This window comes from Dendrobium catenatum, unplaced genomic scaffold (genome assembly GCF_001605985.2).
Source record: "Dendrobium catenatum unplaced genomic scaffold, ASM160598v2 fragScaff_scaffold_665, whole genome shotgun sequence".
Lineage (NCBI taxonomy): Eukaryota > Viridiplantae > Streptophyta > Magnoliopsida > Asparagales > Orchidaceae > Dendrobium > Dendrobium catenatum.
The window spans coordinates 2420872-2442778 of NW_021319127.1; the positions used below are offsets into that span (position 1 = coordinate 2420872).

Genomic DNA, 21907 nt, shown 5'->3' on the forward strand with positions numbered 1-21907 from the left:
TTTATTTAATACTTTGTTCATATCAATCATATATGACAAATTTGTAATTTAATAAGCATGCCGTTGACTTGCCTATAATTAAAAATGCATAAATTCTCGTTTCATGAGATGTGGGTTTTCAACTTATTAAACAATTGTAATGGTTCATCACACTTGTGGCTATCCCTTCCTGTGCAGTTGACTGAATTTCTTTCTATCCCCTCTTCACTCTTGTGGCCTCAGTTTAAGTCCCCTAAGAGGACATCTTTCTCCTTCATTCTAAAGGCCCTTTTCCTCCCCTTTAATGTTTTGTAGTTTTAAAGAGCATTAAGACACTCATTCAATCGATTCAAAATCAATAACTAGAACGTACACAAAAGGAAAAGTTCAATGAATGCAAAGAATACCGATAAAAAATACTAGCACAAATGAATAAAGTCATATGTAGATAAAGTACCTTCAGAAGTGAAGGAAGGATAAGCTTCACTCCATGACCAGTAAGTTGTGCCATCATTGCACGAGCAGCACACTCAGCAGCTTCACGGACAGCACTAACTGGATCCGAGAAAGCAACCAAAAGCAAGGGTAACAGCAAAATGACATACCTGAAAAAAAAAAAAAAAAAAAAAAAACTCAAATTACATAATGACTATTAGTTGCTTCAATAAAACTAATGGAGATATAATCAAAGTAGCTCGGTTTAGTACATACGGCTCATACAATCGGCCAAGCTTCTCACAAAGACATTCAAATCCAAGTAAAGCTCCTTCACGAGCCTTTGCAGAATTCCTGAAATACAAGCACTGAGATTCATAATAGTAGAAAAACATGGAATGATGCAAATGCTAATAAACATGTCCTAAAACATGCATTTAGGAATTTCTTCATGTATTTAGCTATAAACCAGTAAACAGAAGAAACTGCAAAACAACCGGCTAAAACAACAGACTACATGAATACAAATGATCATAAGCAGTTAAACCATTAGCAGCAGCCTATAAAATTCAGCAAACATACTATAAGATGTCAAGTTGGGGAGAAAACCTGTCTTCCAATCCTTGCTGTAACATGACTATTATCCCATACTTCTTCAAGCAGGAAATTCCAAACCCCTTCACAACCCCAGCAAGCCCAAAAGCTGCACCACGTCGTTCACCATACTTGTCACCTTTCATCATACGATCCAAAAGTCGGGAAACCAGTGTCTGACCATCATCCTGATCCAACAAACATGTGTAGAGGTTAACAAGCTTTATCCTAACTGTAAAATTTTTATAATGAAAAGAAAAATAAGATGCATCCTAAAAGTTCATTCTGCTACAAAAGAATTAACTCCGTGATCTGCAGAAGAAAATTAGGATGCCATCAGATAAAAATAGTAGACAATGAGGAACCCATTGTATCTCAATACAGCACAACAGTGCAGTGCAGCTCTCACGGAAATTTTATAAGAATGTTTGCACTCTAAAACTTACATGCTTTGATGCCATTAAAGGAGATAAACAATCTGAAACAGCACGCTGAACGGCTTCCGAGGGAGTGTTTAAAACATCCAAGAGTTTCTCAAGCACAGCATGAACTTTAGGATCATCCTGTTTGAGATATAAATATCCAAGTAAAGAAGAAAATCATCAGCACCTAAAACCTTAAAGCAAAGTACCTAACATGTTCACCTTTGCTAAATGTTTTGCTAATGCTCCTGTAAAGATCACAACGCCCTCTCGAACAAGATCATACTTCTCCTCATCAGACGTCTTCATATTGAAATGATCAAGTGAACGTCATATTACATTATAATTCAAACAAAAAAAATTACACAAATTAAATAAAAAAATCAACTATTCAGCACAAGGAGACCTTTTTATTTAAGTAACTATCAAAAATGGGGAACAGTAAAGGAACATTTTCTTTTCCATGCTTGTTAATAACCATGATGCCAGCATTTATCATTCTCCCACGGACATCCATATTAGGGTCAGCCTGTAGAATTATACAATACATCATTTATCTGCTTTTTCGGATCAAAACCAAGATAGAAAAAAAAATATAAGCATAGGTAATTGGAATATTCGTAACAAAGTAGGAGTAAATTTTAAAAAAATGCGGGAAGCTACAACTAACTGCCTAAAGGAAAAAAGGCAACCTCAAAATAGCACGAAATCAATAATGAAAGCTACAAAGGGCTGATGAGGACATCCACTGGAGATTTCGACGTACTTACCATCGGCGGAATTGTAGATCGACGGCTACAATTCATAGTCTCTATTTATATTGTTTTAGTGCATTTCTTTTATTTATTTTTCAGTTTTTTACTTATACCCCTATGAGGGATTTGTGTCATGTTGTAGCCTGAGGTCATTTGTGTCTTTTACATTTTAGTGCTTTAGAAGCCTATATATATTAAGGCCTAGTCATTGTATTATTTTCTAATGATGATTATGAATGATAATTCCACTTTCTTGCTTGATCTCTTTGTGAGTTCTTGAGAGGAGAAAACCTAAGCGAGGGTGAGAGCAATACCCGTCAACCTTGGTGTATTCCAAGGTTTGCGGTTCTTCGATTTATTCTCTCTCTTATACTTTCACACCAATCCCACTCAACCACCCACCGACCTCCCCTTCTCGTTGCCCCATCTCATCCCTAAACCAAGATCCCCTTTCCAACGCCGCCGGCCTCACTTGGCCACCCCACCCACCCGCCACCACCCTGCCAGCTGTTGGCCTCCAAAGCCTCATCCGCCCCTCTTTACAAATCCAAACTGCCGGCCCTCCCATGGCTCCCCAAATTTGAAATTCAAATTTCAAATACCCATTAAGCACTTTCCTAAAATAGGTTTTAGCTAATTAGGAAAGCTTCTAATTGGAATTCAATTAAACAATTGAATTCAAATTCTTTCCTAAGGCTAGAATTTAAATTAGGAAACCTTTCTAATTTAAACAAATCTGAAATGAAATTCAGATTTGTTTTAAAACTCTATTTATTCCTTGTGGGCCCACCTACTTAAAACAAAACACCTCTCTAATTTCCCCATGGCAGGCCCCCTAATCATGCCCTTCTCTCTTCTATTTAACTCCTAATCCCCATTAAAGCCTCCCTAATTTCCTCCTCTAACCGCCGCCCCTTCCCCTTTCAGGAATAATTTGAAATTCAAATTATTCCCTCCCTTCCCTCTTAGAAAAATCTGAATTAATTTCAGATTTTCTAATAACCCCTTGTCCACACTCAAGCCATAGCTCTACCTGCTCCTCTCCTCTCCTCCTCACCAGCCGACCCCCCCCCCCTCTACATCGCCCCGCTTTACTCCTCCCAACCGGCGGCTCCACCAAAGAACACCACCCAAAATAATCTCAAGCTCATGGATGGCATATCCGAAAGTTGATCACGGATTTGCCTACAATTCTCAAGGGAAATTTGACTTTATTCAATGACCCTCTTCAACCCCGGATTCAATCCGAAACCAGCATCGAGGAATACGTTGAGCTTATTCTCTTCCATTTGGCAGATGTCATCGATGAACAATGACGTATAGTACAGTGGAAGATTACCGGATGACCACTCGTCTCTCCTACTCCTGCCAACTTCCCTTGGGTCAAATCTGCCGGTATCCACCGTCTTTCAGTGGCGTCACTCGGATTGCTGACAGTCCTACTCCGCTAACCCTACTTCCAATGAGCAATTGAGAGGGAAACTCTAAGGTGAAAGCTCTCTTTGGTAAGTGACGGATTATCGTTAATCGCATATTTGTTTTTCTATTTTTCTTGGTAAGTGATAACCATGAAAACTGAAAGTCTTAACTTAGTGAAACATTAATCCCATAATTTCATTACTAAACAAGTTTCTTATTAAAATCTTGCAATTCCATTGGTTGTTTCACATCAAGGGCATACCTAATAAATCAATTTGTTGTGAAATGGCTATAGAAGTAAAATCACTAGTTAATAACTCTCTTGAAAATGTCATTGAAAGACTGGCATAAAATTCACATAAAATGGCAGCAAGCTGAAATAACAAGTGATAAAATTGCATGGGCTGGGGGTGAAATGACAAGGCAATTAAATCTAAGCATAACTAACTAAAAAAAAGCATACAAGGCAATAGTAATTATTCCATAAGATAAGGCAACCTTTATTAATGCCTTAAAAACAAGTAAATAATCTATAATAAGAAGTGAAACTGCACTCCTTTGAATATCACGACAAAACACTCAAAATTTGATTTCATTTTTAACAAAAATAATCAATAGCCAATGTAGAATTGAACCAATATTATACCTTAAAAAAAAACAAGAAGAAAGAATTAGGCACAGGTCCTAAAAGGGATGAAGCAGCATACCAAGCATCATTTCAAACAATATCACATATTTTAAAATGGCCTTTGGACTTCATAATAGAAGAAATGAAGGAGGAAAAACAATAACCAAAGGAATCCTAAAAACTTAACAAATGACCATATGTTTCACTTGACAATTTAAATTAATACAAAAACTAATCAAACTACAATGATAATTCAATAAAATACTAATGTCCTAAGATTCATAGAACATTACCCTAGAGATTTTGAAACATTTTTGGTAAGAAAAGCATAAGGACTTCTGCCTCAATGCCAAGAAATGAGATCCATGCTGTAGAGAATGCTTCCTAAAGAAGATGAGATGAAGGAGCAACTTTCCTATGAAGACAGATGAAGGGGTTACATACGACACATCCATCCAGGTGTCTAATTGTATATTCTCTTATAACAATTGAAACATTTTTGAAAAAGTGATCACTTTATTCTACATAATGAATCGACGTGCAAGAAATTCAAGCTATTTTCATACCCCTTTTTTCATCCTTATAGCTCAATTAGATATAGGGGTAAGGTTTTGATTGAATGGATTGTATTTCAAATTTAAGGTTGATGTTAGATTTAAGTAGAAGATTGATGTAAGAAATATGATATGAATGAAGGTGTCATAGCTAGGATGAGAAGATTGAAGTAGAAACTCAAATGAAAACAGTGTTAATGTGTTAAACATATAAATGGGTAAAGACAGAACAAATAAAAGGATGCATGGCCATAGATAGTGGTAATAAGAATCAAGCGAGGAGGGGTGCGAATGGATGAGATAGCATCAACGATCTTGCAAGACATCAAGATGCAGTGCAACATTAGACTCTCTTTAGGGAAAAGTTTTGTCAATGAGAGGAAAAAAACCGAGCAAGCAGAAGATGCAAATAAAAGATGGAGATCATATGAATGATACAAGTAGGGAGTGATGTCGATCGACCAAATAAAGGAAGATTATTTGAGGTAAAAGAACTAGGAGAGAGAACCAATGAGAGAAAAAGAGAAAAAGAGAAAAAATTGTACACGAATTTGAGTGGGTTGTTGGCTTTTCATATTCCCTAATTTTATTAGCTCTTAATTAATGTTTTAGGGCTGTTTGGATTCCCCTCTCTTGTCTATAAATATAAGTTGTTTCTGGTTGTTTTAAGTCAGTTTATGATGTGATTTTTGAAAAGAAACCTGAGGGTTTTTGGAAAACCTTGCGAGCTTTGTCCACTTCTTCTTCTTCTATCTCTTGGGGAGACTTGCGAGTTCTTTCCACCCTTCTTCTCGGCTTCTAATCTCTTTCGTCTCTCCGCAAGTATCCACCCCGTTGTATCCTTTTTCTCTTGGAAAGCAAGTTTAAGTGTTTTTGTTTGTGTCGTTTGTAAGAGTCAAGTTTGTAAGTGTCTTTTATATTATATAAGTTTGTCAAAGTTTGTAATTCATCTTTTAATATTAAAAAGTCTTTTTTGGGTATTTTTGTGTATTTATTTTATATAGGAAGTCTTTTCTTTTGTGATCAAAAATTTGGGGCCCTCTCCCAAATTTTTGATTGCACCAACTTTCCCCTTCTAACCAATGAGGCGAAAAAAACGTGCCTTGGTAATTTCTCAATAAAGAAATCTATTCAACGATCTGATCAACGATAGTATGCCAAGATAATAACTCGCTTTCATAATTGAATTATTATTTGCAGATCAAAATCCACTACAATGATTCGGAAGTTTTCTTTTAATTAGCTAAAAAATGAGGCTAGGATATTGAAAATGATGGCAAGATAGGAGGCCCTTTTTGTTATTTTACAATGATTGGCTGTTTCTCACTCAAGCCAATGATGTTTTGCATTCTAAGAGAGATCTGAATCAGGAACGTAGAATAACTCTGCTGAAAGAGCATCCATCTCTAAAACCAATTTATGTAGGTGAGAGTGGAAGAGTCATGAAAAAGTTGAAATAATTGAAGACGAAAGGAAAAGAAAAAAGGAAAAAATAAAAGAAGAAAGAATCAGGCACACACTCTATGAGGGAAGAAGAAGAATGTTAAACATCATTTCATTCAATATAATAGCGTGTTTCCACATGACCTCTTACACCTGTATTATAATAAAAGATACAGCAGATAAGATGAATTTTATTATTGAGCCCATAAGGAAATGATATTTTTATCCTTCGGGGTAATATATCATCATTCTTATGCCGTACTCGATTATAAAATATGCAATCCGTTTGAGGATACAAAAATTCTCCAACAGATAGAAAACAATTGGAGGGGCAGGTTGGTTGGAGTGCAAAATAAAACATGAATTAAAGTGTCATGGCTAGGTTGGAATAGAAGAGAAAGTTCAAAGAATATAAAGGTAATTTGTTAAACAAAGAAGAGGAGAAAGGAAAAACAAAGAATGTGAGGAAGGATTTATATTCAAGTTCCTTGAGGAAATAGCATCGACAGCCTTGAGAGAAATTAAGGATGAAGGGAAAAAGTCGAATCTCTCAACAGAAATGTTGTGTCAAGGAGAGACACAAAATGAGCAAACAAAAAATAAAAGCAAAAAATAAAGAGAGGTCATATTAAAGAAGAAGGGAGTGAGGACTACTAATTAAATAATGTGAGCAAGGAGAAAGGAATCAAGATGGAAAACTAGTGAGAAAGAGAGAGATACTAGAGTTATGTGAGGGATTAGTGATGAAGACATCCGCTCTACTTTGTTCTATGTTCATTTTTTATTATTTGATGTATTAGCTTTGTTTATGATTTTTTTGTATTTTCCACTTTTGTCCTTACTTGAGGGTTTAGTCATGTGTAAGACCAAGGGGCATTTTAGTACTTTTTATTTGTCACATTATATCGGCTATTTAAAGCCCTTCCCTCCTTCCTTGAGGGTTAATGATGCTTATGAATGAAAATTTTCACTTTCTTACATGATATCTTGGTGAGTTCTTGAAAGGAGCAACCCTAAGTGAGTGAGAGCAATACCCGTCAATCTTGGTGGATTCCAAGGTTCGCGGCTCCATTCTTTTCTCTTTTAATTTTTCTTTTCTACTTTCATCTCCCCTCCTAGCCCCTACCCGTCGGCCGCCCAAAATCCCATCCCCTTCCCTCCTCTCCCAAAATCAAACCCCACCCAAACCGCCTCTCCTTGTGCCGCCGACCTGCCCCTCACCAGGCCACCACCGAATCCCCAGCCAGCCCTCCCCGCCGGCCTCCCCCAAGTCCCACTAACCGCCGGCCATCAATCCCCAACCCATGGATTTTGAATTTCAACTTTCAAAATCACCCTTAATTACTTTCCTAAATTACGTCCCTATTAATTTGGAAAGTTGTTTCATTTATATTCATTTATATTCAAATTCAAATTTGAATTCTAAAGCTTTCCATATTAATAACGTATATTAGGAAACCTCCTAAACACAATAAAATCTGAAATCAATTTCAGATTTAATGACAATCCTCAATTAAATCCTTCTCGGGCCTACAAATTAAATGAAAACACCTCAAACTTCATCCTATGTGGCCGGCCTCCTCTCTAGCCCCTTTCTCTCTCCAATTCGCCACCTAGACCCTCATTAAGTCCCCATTAAACCTCCCTTGGATGCCGCCCCAATCAAGCCACCATTTGGGAATTAATTTGAATTTCAAATTAAAGTTTCCCTCCCTCTAAATCTGAGAATTAACTTCAGATTTTTAACCTAGGCCTCTCTCCTTCACCCTCTCCTAATCCAGTCCACCTTTCCCCTTCCCACCCATGGCCAAACCAAGCCATACACTTTGCTGTCCAGAATTTTCAAGTGCTGGAACTGCTGTCCAGGTCTGCAAAGTTGCTGTTCAGAATCATTTCAAGTGCCAAATTGCTGTCCCGACCATCATTGCTGCTGTCTTATCATTGCTGCTGTCTAAGACGTCCCTAGCTGCTGTCCAGCCATTTTGGTGACCTTTTATGGCTTTCCCGCTGTCCATAAGATTTCTGATCACCATCATGAAGGCTTCCAATACTGAAATTGCTGTCCACTCTTCCCCAAGCTCATAATCGATCACACCGGAACGTCCTAACTCCCCTTCTTTGGGTAAACGCTTTCCCCAATTCACTTATCTTTTTAGTTTATTTCTAAATCATGGTTATATTTTGATTCACAACGATCATGCTAACTCTTCCCCGCTAAAGCTTAGATAACTAGATAGTTGAGTGAGGGATTCTTGCATAGTGCCTAATCTTATTGTTAGCATTGGGATTTATAGTTGAAAATCATTCATGTATGCAATGTTAAATTAAATTGGCTATTTTACGATCTTAACTCATACGCATGTAATTTAGCCTAAGCTTGTTTTACCGCTCTTGTATTTTATCTTGTCATTTCAAATCAATATAAAGGATATAATTATTGTGGCTCCTAAAATTAAGCATGCAACTTTCCTAATCTAGTAATCCTTGCATGTACGTTTCACATCAATTAGCATAGTCAGGGAGTTGCTTAGGTGGCACATAATGTGACAAAGAAATAGTGCATGACATATAATTAATAACAAATGCAAAAGATTTGCAAGAAAGTGTGACAGACATTAAATATACATAAGATGTGCAACAAGCGCAATAAATAAGATACAATGTTGGAAGACTGGGATGAAATGGGTCATAAGCAAATCATGCAAATATCCTCCATCATCATGTCAACAACTTTATAGTTGACCACTTTACACCATTTATACATATCAATATTCACATTCTTTAGCGATTTTCCAGTGAACAGCACATATCATGGATATGGTTAGCAATGGTATTTTGAGGCCATCATCCATATGGATAACATAACAGACATTTTTTGTTATGATCATCACCAGAAAGGGAAGAGAATTAGTCAAAATTGATGTCATACAAGTAGGTCATGAAATTACTGTACCATATAAGAACGACAAAGATGTGACCAGTTATGAAGGGTGCCCTTGTGGTAGATAATGGTGATCAGCTGGTTCTCAACTAAGGTGATGAGCTTTCTTACACCAAGGACCTCAAAAAGAAGATTGAGGAAAAAACTAAGAGTCAAAAACACAGTTTGAGAGGGTAGGGGGAGCATAACAAACTTCATTTCATTTAATATAATAGTTTGTTCCAGCATCACCCCATGATCCTCCATTTAGAATAAAATATCCTATAATCTAAGACCAATAATCAAGTTTATCTTAAACTACTAACAAATGATTATGTTACCCTTGACAATCAAAGTGTAGATAATAAATAACAAAAAATAGAAATATAATGACAATTCGACTAAAATAATAAGGCACAATACAATTCATTTTATCCGCATCACCAAATTTCTGAGAATGAGCAAATCTTCTTTTGATTAAGGATATATTAGGTGAAGTCGCACGTAGGACTAAATAATAATTAGCTCTAGCTCCAATACTTCTATGGTTTCAATATTAAATCCTTCATTTCAAAGTTACTTCAAACATGGCCTCAAGTAAATAACCAATATATAATAATTATACATTCAATTATGCAAAACAATTAAATATTGAAACTTGGAAAATAATAAACCTAACCATGTAACCTTTAATTAAGCATAGCCCCACCAGAAAATGGAACTATAATATGCAAACATAAACCCAAGACAATAAGACATGCAAGGCTATGTATATCAACCCTAGTCAAGGTTCTACAATGTGGGAAGCCTCATGTGCACCATTTTGTAGCATGTCAATCCGTAAAGACAACCTTTTTTGAAACAGCTGTTGCTAACAACCATATTTCACTACATGAACCAAAAAACCAAAGCATCAATCGCAAGGCATGCTATAAAATAACACATACAATAACCAAGCCTAAAGACAGCAGGCACAAGAACCAGTACCTGAGATTCTAAACTGGACATCTCTTTTGCCAACGCTTGATGTAATGGGGAAATGATATAAGTAGAAAAGCAAGGATAGGAAAACATGAAGGGGGAGGCTTACTGCAAAAGAAGCATACGGCATAGGGAATGGATCGTGGACAGAAGGATTTCAGCAGTAAAGTAGACCTGGGAAGCTTCCAAATATAAGTAGTTCCCAATGAGTGCTCTACAGTAGCCGATGGCATGACATTGGTTGTCAATACAGAGAGAAGTACATAGAAAACAATCCCAGACACAGAGAGCGAAAGGAATAGGTTTTTTAGGATGCAAAATATAATCGTATATAAAAAATGCATGTGAGATAGAATCAGATTGTGAGCTACTTATAAGGATTGTATTTCAATTCCTTAAGTTGCATAGACAACAACAATATCAAGCCTTTGTCCCACTACATGAGGTCGGCTACATGAATCTTTTTTTCTCCATTGTGTCCTGTTAGAAGTCAAATTCTTGTATAAATCTAATAAAGAAAGACCATTTTTAATATTTCTAAGCAAGTCTTTTTAGGACTATCCCTACCTTTCTTAACATAAGTCAAATCTAATATCTCTATTTTCCTAACCGGATCATCGGAAGGCCGCCATTTTATGTGACCAAACCATCTAAGGCGACTCTATCTAATTTTACATTACACTGGAGCTACTCCAACCTTTTCATGTTGTTGACCACCAGATAATGAACAACAATCAACAAAAAAAGGAGAAATCAAAACAAAAATCCACATAATCCTGAAATTCTGCCAAGAAAGAGGAAGAAATCCCGTTACCTGACTGTTCGGCGCCGCTGGTGTCGCTTCTCCACAATTCATGCAAGGATTTCGTCGAATTGTACTCTTTTTGCGTCGTTAAATAGGAGCCGATGACCCTTCTTCTCGGCTGCTCCACACAAACAAAGGCCTCAAACTCCTGTCGCTCTTCCTCTTGTTCATTCCCTACTCCAACTTCTGATCTGCTCGATCCAGAGAGAGAGAGAGAGAGATCTTACCTACTCCGCAAGCTCCGATCGAATCGCCTCCACGCTCCGATCCCTCTTGCCCGACTCCTCAAGAGCGCCTCCATCTTCCGATTCCCACACAAGCCGAGAGAGCAATCAAGTTATAATTAATTATAACTTATTGTCTTAATTAATTTTAATAAAATTTAGTTAATTATTTTCAATTAATTATAATTAGTTATAAATGATTAATTAAAAGTAATTACATAATTAATTATAGTTAATTGATATTAATTATAATTAATAAGAAAATGCTTGCTCTCTCTCCCTTCCCTCGAGCTACATGCCAACCCCGCGAAGGTACGAAACTCCCTAAACTCATATTCTCGCTTTAGAAGTTTACAGTGAACCGGAAAATCGCCCACGCACGCCTTTGTTGCGCGTGGTGGGATGGGACCCCGGTGCGGCGCCTACAACGAGGCGAGTAATCACCTTAAACTCAAAAACCTTATTTCAAAATTCGTGGCGGACCGGAAAATCGCTCATGCACGCCTTTGTTGTGCGTGGTGGAATGGGACCCCGGTGCGGCACCTACAGCGAGGCGGGGTCGCTCATAAGTACCTCCGAGCGGGGGGGAAAGCAAGCTGTTTTTTCAAAAATGCTTTTTAAAAACCCATGCACGCCTTTGTTGGCGTGGTGGATGAAAAAACAAAATACCACCGCCGCGGTATCTCACAAACACCAACCGTGCAGGCGGCCTCTTGGTTTTTTCCCCTTAACGAGGGAAACGCTAGGAGGCTGCCAAATTTTTGTCTGAAAAGGACTAGGACTTGGACAACAACATGGGACATTATTTGGACTTGGACTTGTAAATTAAAGGAACATTAAATGCAACTTGAACCATAACTTGAATAAAGAGGAAGAATTTGAACTTGAACTCAACAAGACTACGAAGACATGAATTTGAACTGAGTTTAGACACAAGAAGACCACAAGGAACTCAATTTGAACTCATACCTGAACTTGCAAGATGAACAATGGCATGACTTGAACATTTGAAATATTTGAGTTGGACTACAGGGAACTCACATAAGACTTGGACTCGAACTGATTTATGAAATGAACTTGATATAAGAAGTTCTAGCATGAGGACTTGACTCAAGCTTTCTTTGAACTCGAATTGAACCATAATAAGCTTGAACTTGAATGTGATATGAATTGCAATGACTTTAAATTCAAATTTGGATTGAAGTTTGAACTTGACAAAGAATTCAAACTTGAATCAAAATGCATAGAACTTGATTTGAACATAAGTAAGAAAACTTGCAAGCTTGGACTTATAAGCTTAAAACTTGTAAGCTTGAAATTTGTAAGCTTGGAATTGATCAAGCATAGTGGACCTGAACATGAATTTTAACTAAAGGAATATGAACTCAAATCAAACTTGAGTGAACAAAAGACTTGAATCAAGTCTGATCAAGGACTCAAACTTGTACATGGAACTTGAATTATAGTGAAGCTTGAGTTTGGATCATAGCAATAAACTCTCAATAAAGATTAAGGAATTATCATTCCATTAGGAGTTGCAAATACTAATCAGAGAGGGTGATCCATCTAAATTTCATCCAAGCAAGCAAACAATCACCCATTACAAGCTTTGGTATAAAGCTTATTTGAGCGATTAAAATTAGCCTACAATTATCATCTCAACTGAATGGAGGAATGAAATGTATTTGCAAGAAATTTTTGATGAGTTGTAATGAATAGAAAAATTCCTATGGTAGTAGAAGATTCATCAAGAGTAATGGAGTCACCATCAATGCTTGCCAAGCCATAATACTTCCATGAAGCTTCGGAATAGATGATGGAGAGCTCTTATGCTACAAAAGGCAAACATCAACATGCAAGCAATATTCTTCCTACAAATGATGATGCACAACATAAAGTAAATGCAATGAATGCCATGAAGTTCATACAAGTGATATTTATACAAAATCAATGTGGTATGCCCACGGGTGAAGTGCATTGTGGAGGATACAACCCTCTTTCTACCAATGTTGAAATACATCAGTCCTATCTACAAGTTACGATGGAAGATGTATCAAAGGCTTAATGGATCTTCTACCTACAATGGAGAAGATCACAGCAAATGCAAGTAACTACGGGCCATTACAAAAGATCAATATTGTATTCGACATGACTTCTACAAGCAAATACAAAGATGATGTGACAAATGAGGGCTTCTACGAGCTACTATAGAAGACCCATTGTGTACCCATTACAATATTCACAAGCAAAATGCCAAAAGTGCTTCAACAAATGCAGGCATCTACAACCAAAGACAGGAGATTAGTTAGTGCACTACGTCCCACCTACAGAAAGTAAATAGTGCACGACAATCTACCTGTACAAAGTAGCGAACAAGTCAATTCAGAAGCTGCTACGCCACTCCACCGGATCCGCAACTTCTATCCAAGCAAACAAAAGGCGTCTACAAGTACTTTCAAAATACCCCCACACGTGCACCATAGTTTGTATACACATAGGTACACTAAAAGGGGTAAAAGTAATTATAAAACCCGCAAGGGCCCCGGCGAGCGTGTTATTAGTATACACGTGACGTCTAGGGATGCTGCGCGAGTCAATAAATTGGAACCCGATCCTCCTAAGCAAGTAAATAGGAGTCGACAAGGTTCAATCAATAATTATAAAATGCCCCAAACACCCGCATGGGTCTCGGCGAGCATGTTATTGGTACACACGTGACGTCTAGGGACGCTGCGTGGGTCAATAAGTGAATTCTTGTTCGAACCCGATCCTTCTATACGGATCAATAGGAGTCGAAAGGGTTCGAACCTTCAAACAAATACACGGTTGTGGCGACCGGTGTATTTATTTTAATACATTCATATTAGGCCTTCAAGACCTATAATCAAGAGAATTCACTACTAAAGGCATAAAACCAATGAAACCTAATCCTCTGTCGACCAGTAGACAGAGTCAACAAGGTTCAATCCAGAAGATGAAAATGCCCCCAAAAAACCTGATGATGGCCGTGTTGAACGAAGATCTCAACCGGAGGGGTTAATTTCAGGCATTTTTCAAATGTCTCCCAAAAGTCCATTCCAAACATCCAAAAAACCCAAAAATTCGCAAAATCCCAAAATCCAAAAATATTTAAAATTGAAATAAATCCATCAATAACTTAAAGCAAAATCCATCCACCTTCCGCAACAATTTGCCGAGGTGGACAAATTAAAATTTACTTCTGCTCACAAAAGAGTTAAATGCCTAGTTGAAAATATCACTAGGATCCATTCTCAAACAATCTCCTGCCAGTAAGGACGTGGAACGTGTCCTCTAACCGACAATTTTGCCGCCAAATGGAACCGCGGGATAAACGGTTATGACCCAGGACCCTCTGAACCGAGTGATTTTGCCGCCAAATGGTGCCACGAAATATCGGTTATGGCCAGAGCCAATACGCTCCTTAGTGGCATCAAATCCTTGAGATATGAATCAATAGAATATGATCGTAAGAGCACAAAGCCCTCTATTAGCTAAAGTGGATTCAGATGTGTTCCCTTAGACAAACATTCACCCCAGGTCTACAAGATATCCTTGGACGAAGCAACCCATGGCTGCCGACAAGATTCCTTCTGTCAGGTTGAGTCGACTACCTCCTCTGACTATGTAGACCAGGAACCACGATGGCCCGAGACGACGGAACCATGGGATCTTGATCGGGTCCATCATCCATTCCCCCACCATCTGCTTTAAGTGAAAGATGGTGAAATTTCTATTTTAAATATCAAATTTTATAAACACCCAAACCCTTCAAATTTTCAAATTCCCAAATTCCTATGCCAATGCTGCTACTATATGTCAGATAATACGTATCTCTACTTATCTGATTGACGACTAGCCTTAATCGAAAGTTCTCTCTCGTTATCGGGAGGGGCAATTAACTATAGGGGCTTGCGCCTATAGGAAACCAAAACTCAGATCATAAAGTCCTCACAAAATAAGGGTGAAATCTCTGGGTAGGGTCTTATCTACAAACTCATCTGCCTTCCAAAATTTATCCCGGAACTTACTCTGTTAAAACTCCCTCGCCGAAAAAAAAGCAAAAGCAAACAACAGTACGGGCGAAGGACGGGGCCGAATTTTCGGAGCCCACACATGTATATGCTCATTTCGTATCTTATCTTTAAGATTAAAGCCACTCATTCACTAGAGCATCCTCATCTCTGCAGCACTTAACTTAGTATTATGCTTCTCTTTTAATGGCCAACATTCGACCCCATTAAGCATTGCAAGTCTCACCACCATCTTATAGAATTTTACGTTGATGTAGGCAAGGGGGGTCAAATCATGAGCCTTGGCTCTTGGGCTGCTGATGCTTCTCAGTTTGAGCATGGCTGTTCGGTTTTGCTGTGTTTTAGGGAGCTGCTTGGCCCCAGCTCATTATGATTGAGCTGTTATTTTTTTCAGCTCATTACTCTGGGTTGTTTACTTCCTTTTTAGCTCATTATGAGGATTTAATTTGGTTCTCCCCCCCCCCCTTCTTTCCCCTTCCCGTGACAGAATTTTCCCATTCCCTTGGCCCTTCGGTTTCCCCTTATGGCTGCTTATCCCGTGGATGGTTCCTTCTCCCTAGACTGCATGTTCCGGTTCCTTGAGGTGGACGTTCCTGTCCCCTTTGTGGCTCTTCGGGTGCTGCTCCTGGACAGCCTGCTAGCCTTCTAATTCCCCTATCGTGATTGGCTCGGTTGGAGGAATTTTTTGCTGTTTGGCAGCCCCTTTTCTCCTATATATAAGATGTTTTTGTGAATAAAAAGGATGTTATGTGAGGTATTTTTGAAACTAAATCTGTAGGTTTTTTGTGGAAAAGCTTGCGAGGTTGTTCCATTCTTCTTCTTCTTCTTGGGAAAGCTTGTGAGCTTGTCCTCTCCTTCGTCTCAGCATCTTATCTCTTTCTTCTCTCCGCAAGTGACAAACTCATTTGTATCTTTCTTCTCAAACAAAGAAAATGCTATTTTAGGAATTTTTTATATGTTATAAGTTTGTAAGGGTCGTCTTTATCCTATAAAAGTTGTATTTTGTTTAAATGTCGTATTTTGCCTATTTTGTGGCATTTTTGTCTATTTTCTTATTTTTCTAGGAAGTCTTTTAGTATGCTTGCAAAAATTAGAGTTTTTCAAATTTTTTGCTTGCATCATATGTTTAAGTTTAAGGTTACTTTTCTATCACACAACAAGCCCGATGCACTCCTCCACTTCAACCATCCAACTTGAATTATGTTAATAATAACCCTATCAATTTCACCATTACACTGAACAATATATCCAATATATCTAAAATGTGTACTCTTATTAATGACTTGATCGCCCAAAGTCACAATCCCTCACTAGGTCTATTACTACTAAAATTACACTTCATATATTTAGATTTAGATATACTCAAGCGAAAACCTTTAGACTATAAGGTTGACCTCCATAATTCAAGTTTACCTTCAACTCCCTCTCTAATCTTATCAACAAGAAGAATATCATCAATAAAAAGCATACACCAAGCTACATCTTCTTGCAAATGTTTAGTGAGAACATCCATAACTAAAGAAAAAAGATATGGGCTTATGGCTAATCCTTGATGTAATCCAACCAAAATAGGAAAATACTTGGTCAAACCACCTTGTGTTTGAACACAATTAATAGCTCCTGCATGCATATCTTTAATGATTTGAATATAAGCGTTATTAACTCCTTTCTTTTCAAAAACTTTCCATTGCACTTATGTTCGAACTTTATCATATGCTTTCTTTAAATCAATAAATATCATATGTAGATCATCCTTATTCTCTCTATATTTCTTCATCAAACCTCTCAATAAATGTATGGCTTCTATAGTAGACATACCCGGCATGAATCCAAATTGATTTTGAGAAACATTAGTATCACGCCATAACATACGCTCCATAACTCGCTCCCATAGTTTTAAAGTATGACACATTAACTTAATTCCTCTATAATTCGCACAATCTTGTGCATCACCTTTATTCTTACAAATAGTTATTAACACACTCATTCTCCACTCATTTAGCATCTTTATAGTCTTCAAAACAGTATTAAAAAGTTTAGTAAGCCAAGAAATACATTCTATCTCCTAAACATTACCACACCTCTATTAGAATATCATCAAGTCCAAAAACTTTTTCACACATCATTTTCTTTAAAGTTTCTCTAACTTTGGTTTTACTAATAAGCTGATAAAAACAAAAATCTTTATTTTCATTTAGGGTGTTAAGGTCACTAAACTCAATCGTATTTTTACATTCTTCATTAAAAAGTTTTAAAAAATATCTCATCCTCCTTTATTGAATATCATCTTTTAAGAAAAGTACTTTTTGATCTTCATTCTTGATACATTTCACTTGAACTACATCCTTACTACTCCTATCTCTTTGTTTGGCTAACTTAAACATATGACTTTCTCCATCCTTAGTATCTAATCTATTATATAAATCATTAAAATTTAAGATCTTTGCATCGCATATTGCTTTCTTAGATTCTATACGTGTCTCTTTAAATATTTCTCAATTATCATAAATTTTACATCTAAACCAACTTTTATAACAACTCTTCTTATTTTTTTATCTTTACTTGCACATTTGGGTTCCACCACCAACTATTTTTTACTATTAGAGATTTTTCCTTTGAAACTCCAAGCACATCTTTTGCAATATTCTTAATATCACTAACTATTTTTTCCCACATAACATTAGTATCTTCATGCATAGACAAAATATTAAGATCTATAATCTTACTATTAAAAATATTTTTGTTAATATTTTTTAAATGTCCCCATCAAATCCTAGAATATCATTTTACTTTATATTTTATTTTATGTCCCTTTCTCTTAAAGTCCAAAACCCTAAGGTGACATAGAAAATGAAAATAATTCCAAATAATTACAACTTTGGTTTGAATCATAGGGTCCATTTGTTTGCTTGAAATAAGAAGAATTTTAAAATGCATTGAAATCCGCAGATTCATCAAATGGTTGGTACAGTTAGAAATCAATGTTAATTTTACACCCCACAAACACTCTCTCAAACTACAACAACAACAACAGCATCATCAAGACTTTATCCCACTACATGTGGTCAGCTAAATGAACATTTTTTTCTCAATTGCACTCATTTTTTCTCAATTGCGCTCTATTAAGAGTCAAATTCTCAATTAAATCTAATAAGAATAAGATCATTTCTAATACTTTCTAACCAAGTCTCTTTAGGCCTATCTCTATCATTCTTAACATAGGTCAGATCTACTACATCTACTCTCCTAACCAAATCATCTGAAGGCCGACGTTTTACGTGATCAAACCATCTAAGGCAACTCTTTCTAATCTTATATGCCACAGGAGTTACTCCAACCTTTCCCATATACACTCAATTTGCATTCTATCTCTAAAAGAAAAGTCAATCGGATGCCTAAGCATCCTCATCTCTACAACACTTTAACTTAATTTTATACTTCTCTTTTAATGGCCAACACTCTGCATCATAAAGCATAGCAAGTTACGCAACCATGTTATAAAAGTTTTCCTTAAGTTTGAGGGGTGTTTTTCTATCACACAACAGCACCCGAAGAATTCATCCACTTCAACCATCAAACCTAACTTCTACTAATAATATCATCATCTATTTCACCATCACTTTGAACAATAGACCCAATAAATCTAAAATGTGTACTTTTTAATGACTAGATCGCCCAAAGCCACAATAACCCCACTACTTCTATTACTATTAAAATTAAACTCCGTTAATCGATTTTAGATCTACTCAAATGAAAAGTTTTAGACTCTAAGATTGACCTCCATAATTCAAGTATTCCTTCAACTCCTCTAGTTTTATCAACAAAAAGAATATCATCAACAAAAAGCATACACTAGGGTAAATCATCTTATAAATGTCTAGTAAGAACATGCATGACTAAAGAAAAAAGATATGGGTTCAAAGTTGATCAATGATGTAATTCAATTGAAATAGGAAATACTTGGTCAACCCACCTTGTGTTTGAACACAAGGAATAATTCCTGCATACAAATCCTTAATAACTTGAATATAAGCATTATTAACCCTTTTATTTTCTTGAGCTCTCCAAAGCACTTCTCTTGAAACTTTATCATATATGTTCTCTAAATCAATAAATATCATATGTAGATCCTTGTTATACCCACAAACAATCTCATCCAAATCAAAAGATTTCCTTTTATTAAACAACTCCAATCTACAATCAAACAAATAAGCTCTTAGGACACTTTAAGTAGTTGGATTCAAACTAGCCTTCCTGCATTAAAAAGTAAAAGGTCAAAACAAATTTTGCATTCATTTGCATTAACGTATGCCCCACTGCATTTTGCTTTTTTTTGTTTTTTTGTTTTTTTTTCCCTGCATTTTGCTTTTTTTTTTTTTTTTTTTTTTTTTTTTTTTTTGCTACTTTCTACATATACGTATTCCTGTTCAGCAAAAAAAAGAAGTTAAAATATTTTACATCTTAAAAATCAAAGAGCAAGTTTATCACATCACAATCATGGTTGACAATCTAAACTGCATCTTCAAAAATACAACCTATTGTAAAGTGCTAGTATTTTTCAATAATTTAGATATGTTTTATCTTATTTCTGAAGTATGAAAACACCAAATTTCTGCATCCTCCTTAATTTTAAGGATCCGTCAAGATAATAAACATACCCAAAACACTTATTTATGAACGCGTCTATTCGGATGTTTTTTAACAGCTGAGCGTCGTTGTCTCTACAAGTGGGCTCATGTCCTATGGGGTCCTGATTGGGCTAAGGTTATGACGATAGTGATCCCGAGATGACCCATAATTAGTCCGGGTTTCATCACCATAAGGTGAATACGGTCTAGACAGGGTGTAAATTGTGGGGTGTCCTAACCGCTCAATATTGTCAAGTCGCTCACCCGTTTGGCGTCTAAAGTCCGCTAAGTCAGTCTGGGTGTTCTTAATTTGTTGAGTAACTGTCCCAAGTTGACCCACGATGAGGTCTAAAGTCGCCTGAATATGTTCTAGATCGATGGGTAGGTGCTAGAGGACGCTAGGGGAGGTAACAAGGTAGTGGACAGCACCTAGACACTAAGATAATATGCTCCTAATGCCTCAAAATGATGTTGAAATGATCAAGACAGCAAACTACAGCAAAGACCTAAGTTGTCTAAGTATTTTGGAAGGTTTCTAGAGTGTGGACAGCACCTAACCACTTGCCTAGACTCACCTAAAGGCCACTAATTGATGCTGGAATTTTCTGGACAGCAAGACTAACAAAGGATTTAAATTTTTCTAAGTGGTGATGAGCATGCAATGACACATAAAATTGATGATAAAATTCCCTAGGATGATTTCTAGCAGGCAGAACCTATGCTAACCATGCTCTGATACCAAATATAATGTGATACATGCAAGGAGTTTACAAGAGGTTAACAAGAAATTTTAATAAAAGTTATCCATCATAAAATTATGCGTTAAATCAAAGTAAGATGTTAAAATTCGCAGTCTTCCACTTGCTTAGGCAAAGAGATACATGAAGATTAACCAAGACGCTCTTAATCAAATACAAAGGCAAACGTAATGAAATAGCCTATAACACAAATCCGAATTTTAATATGGAGATTTTCACCTTGAGGACTTACTCAACTATTCTAGGGTTAGCGGAAGAAGATTCTCCACACTAGAATTGAGAGCACCACTAGAAAGAAAGGGCCTAGGAACTTTGTCGATGGAGAGGTAGCCGGCGACGGTTGGATTTGTTGACGTCCCTCAATCCTCCACGAACCACTTGGTAGATGTTCTTCAATGAACGGCACCAATGTGAAGATAATGCGGTTTAAGTAGCTCTCCAGGGAATCGTCGACATCCAAGTTTAGGTCGAAGAAGGGAGATTGCAAAATGTTCGTCCTACCTTGATCATCATAAACAAAGTCATGGTCGATATCGGGATTGGCCATATAAGGCTCTCAAATATATTTAAAATAATGTAAGCATCAACTTCCTCTAAATGTTAGCTTATTTTTATATATATTTTACTTTAATTCCAAACATTTTCTTTTATAAATTATGAAATTAAATGTTTAATTGATTGTATTTAGTTGTAGTTTATGGTTTAAATGACAGCTAGATTAAAGGCTAAGTATTAGTGAATTATTTAATAGTATGTACTTCAATTACTGTAGCAATTCCACTCAGTTACTGTAACAATTCCACTTAAACTGACATGCATAAAGCTGATGGAAATCCTAGTGCTGAGAATGACTGAGAAGGTTTAGTGGAATTAGAAGGGTTATTATAGTGAGATTTATTATGTGGAGACATTAGCTTTTTTTCCCCACCCGTCCCTCCTTGGACATCGGAAGCCAGCTTCAAGCTCAGTAGCGGGAGCCACTTGTTGAGGCTGCTGCTGTGAGATGCTTTGAAAGAGAATTTCAGATAATAAATTTCTGAAATCTAGTTGTTGGAATTCAATAAAATGCTGAAGCTGGTTGTGCAGAAGAGTGGTGGAAACTGATGCAGGCTAAGTTGGTGTAACTGGGAGGGAAAGTGAAGAAAGGAGACTAAGGAGAAGAGAGGTCACATTTGGGTGAATGAAGAAAAACTTCTTTGAGGTAAACTTATAAGATTTTCATATAAATTATTATATGTTATTTGAATGTAAATTTGAATGATCAACAATTATGATTTAGATTGTATATAAAAGGAAAGGAGGCAAGGGTA

The 21907-nt window shown here is 36.7% G+C and overlaps 1 protein-coding gene across 1 annotated transcript in view; it reads right to left on the reverse strand.

Moving 5' to 3' along the window:
- LOC110092167 (protein ILITYHIA) overlaps positions 1 to 21907 on the reverse strand; it is a 144098-nt gene that overhangs the window by 59208 nt on the left and 62983 nt on the right. Inside the window, exons 25-30 of the mRNA XM_028695700.1 lie at positions 1837 to 1959; positions 1653 to 1733; positions 1455 to 1571; positions 1024 to 1196; positions 691 to 768; positions 437 to 584 (exon numbers count right to left, since the gene is read on the reverse strand). Of these exons, the coding sequence (XP_028551533.1) occupies positions 437 to 584; positions 691 to 768; positions 1024 to 1196; positions 1455 to 1571; positions 1653 to 1733; positions 1837 to 1959 (720 nt within the window). The remainder of the gene's footprint in view (positions 1 to 436; positions 585 to 690; positions 769 to 1023; positions 1197 to 1454; positions 1572 to 1652; positions 1734 to 1836; positions 1960 to 21907) is intronic.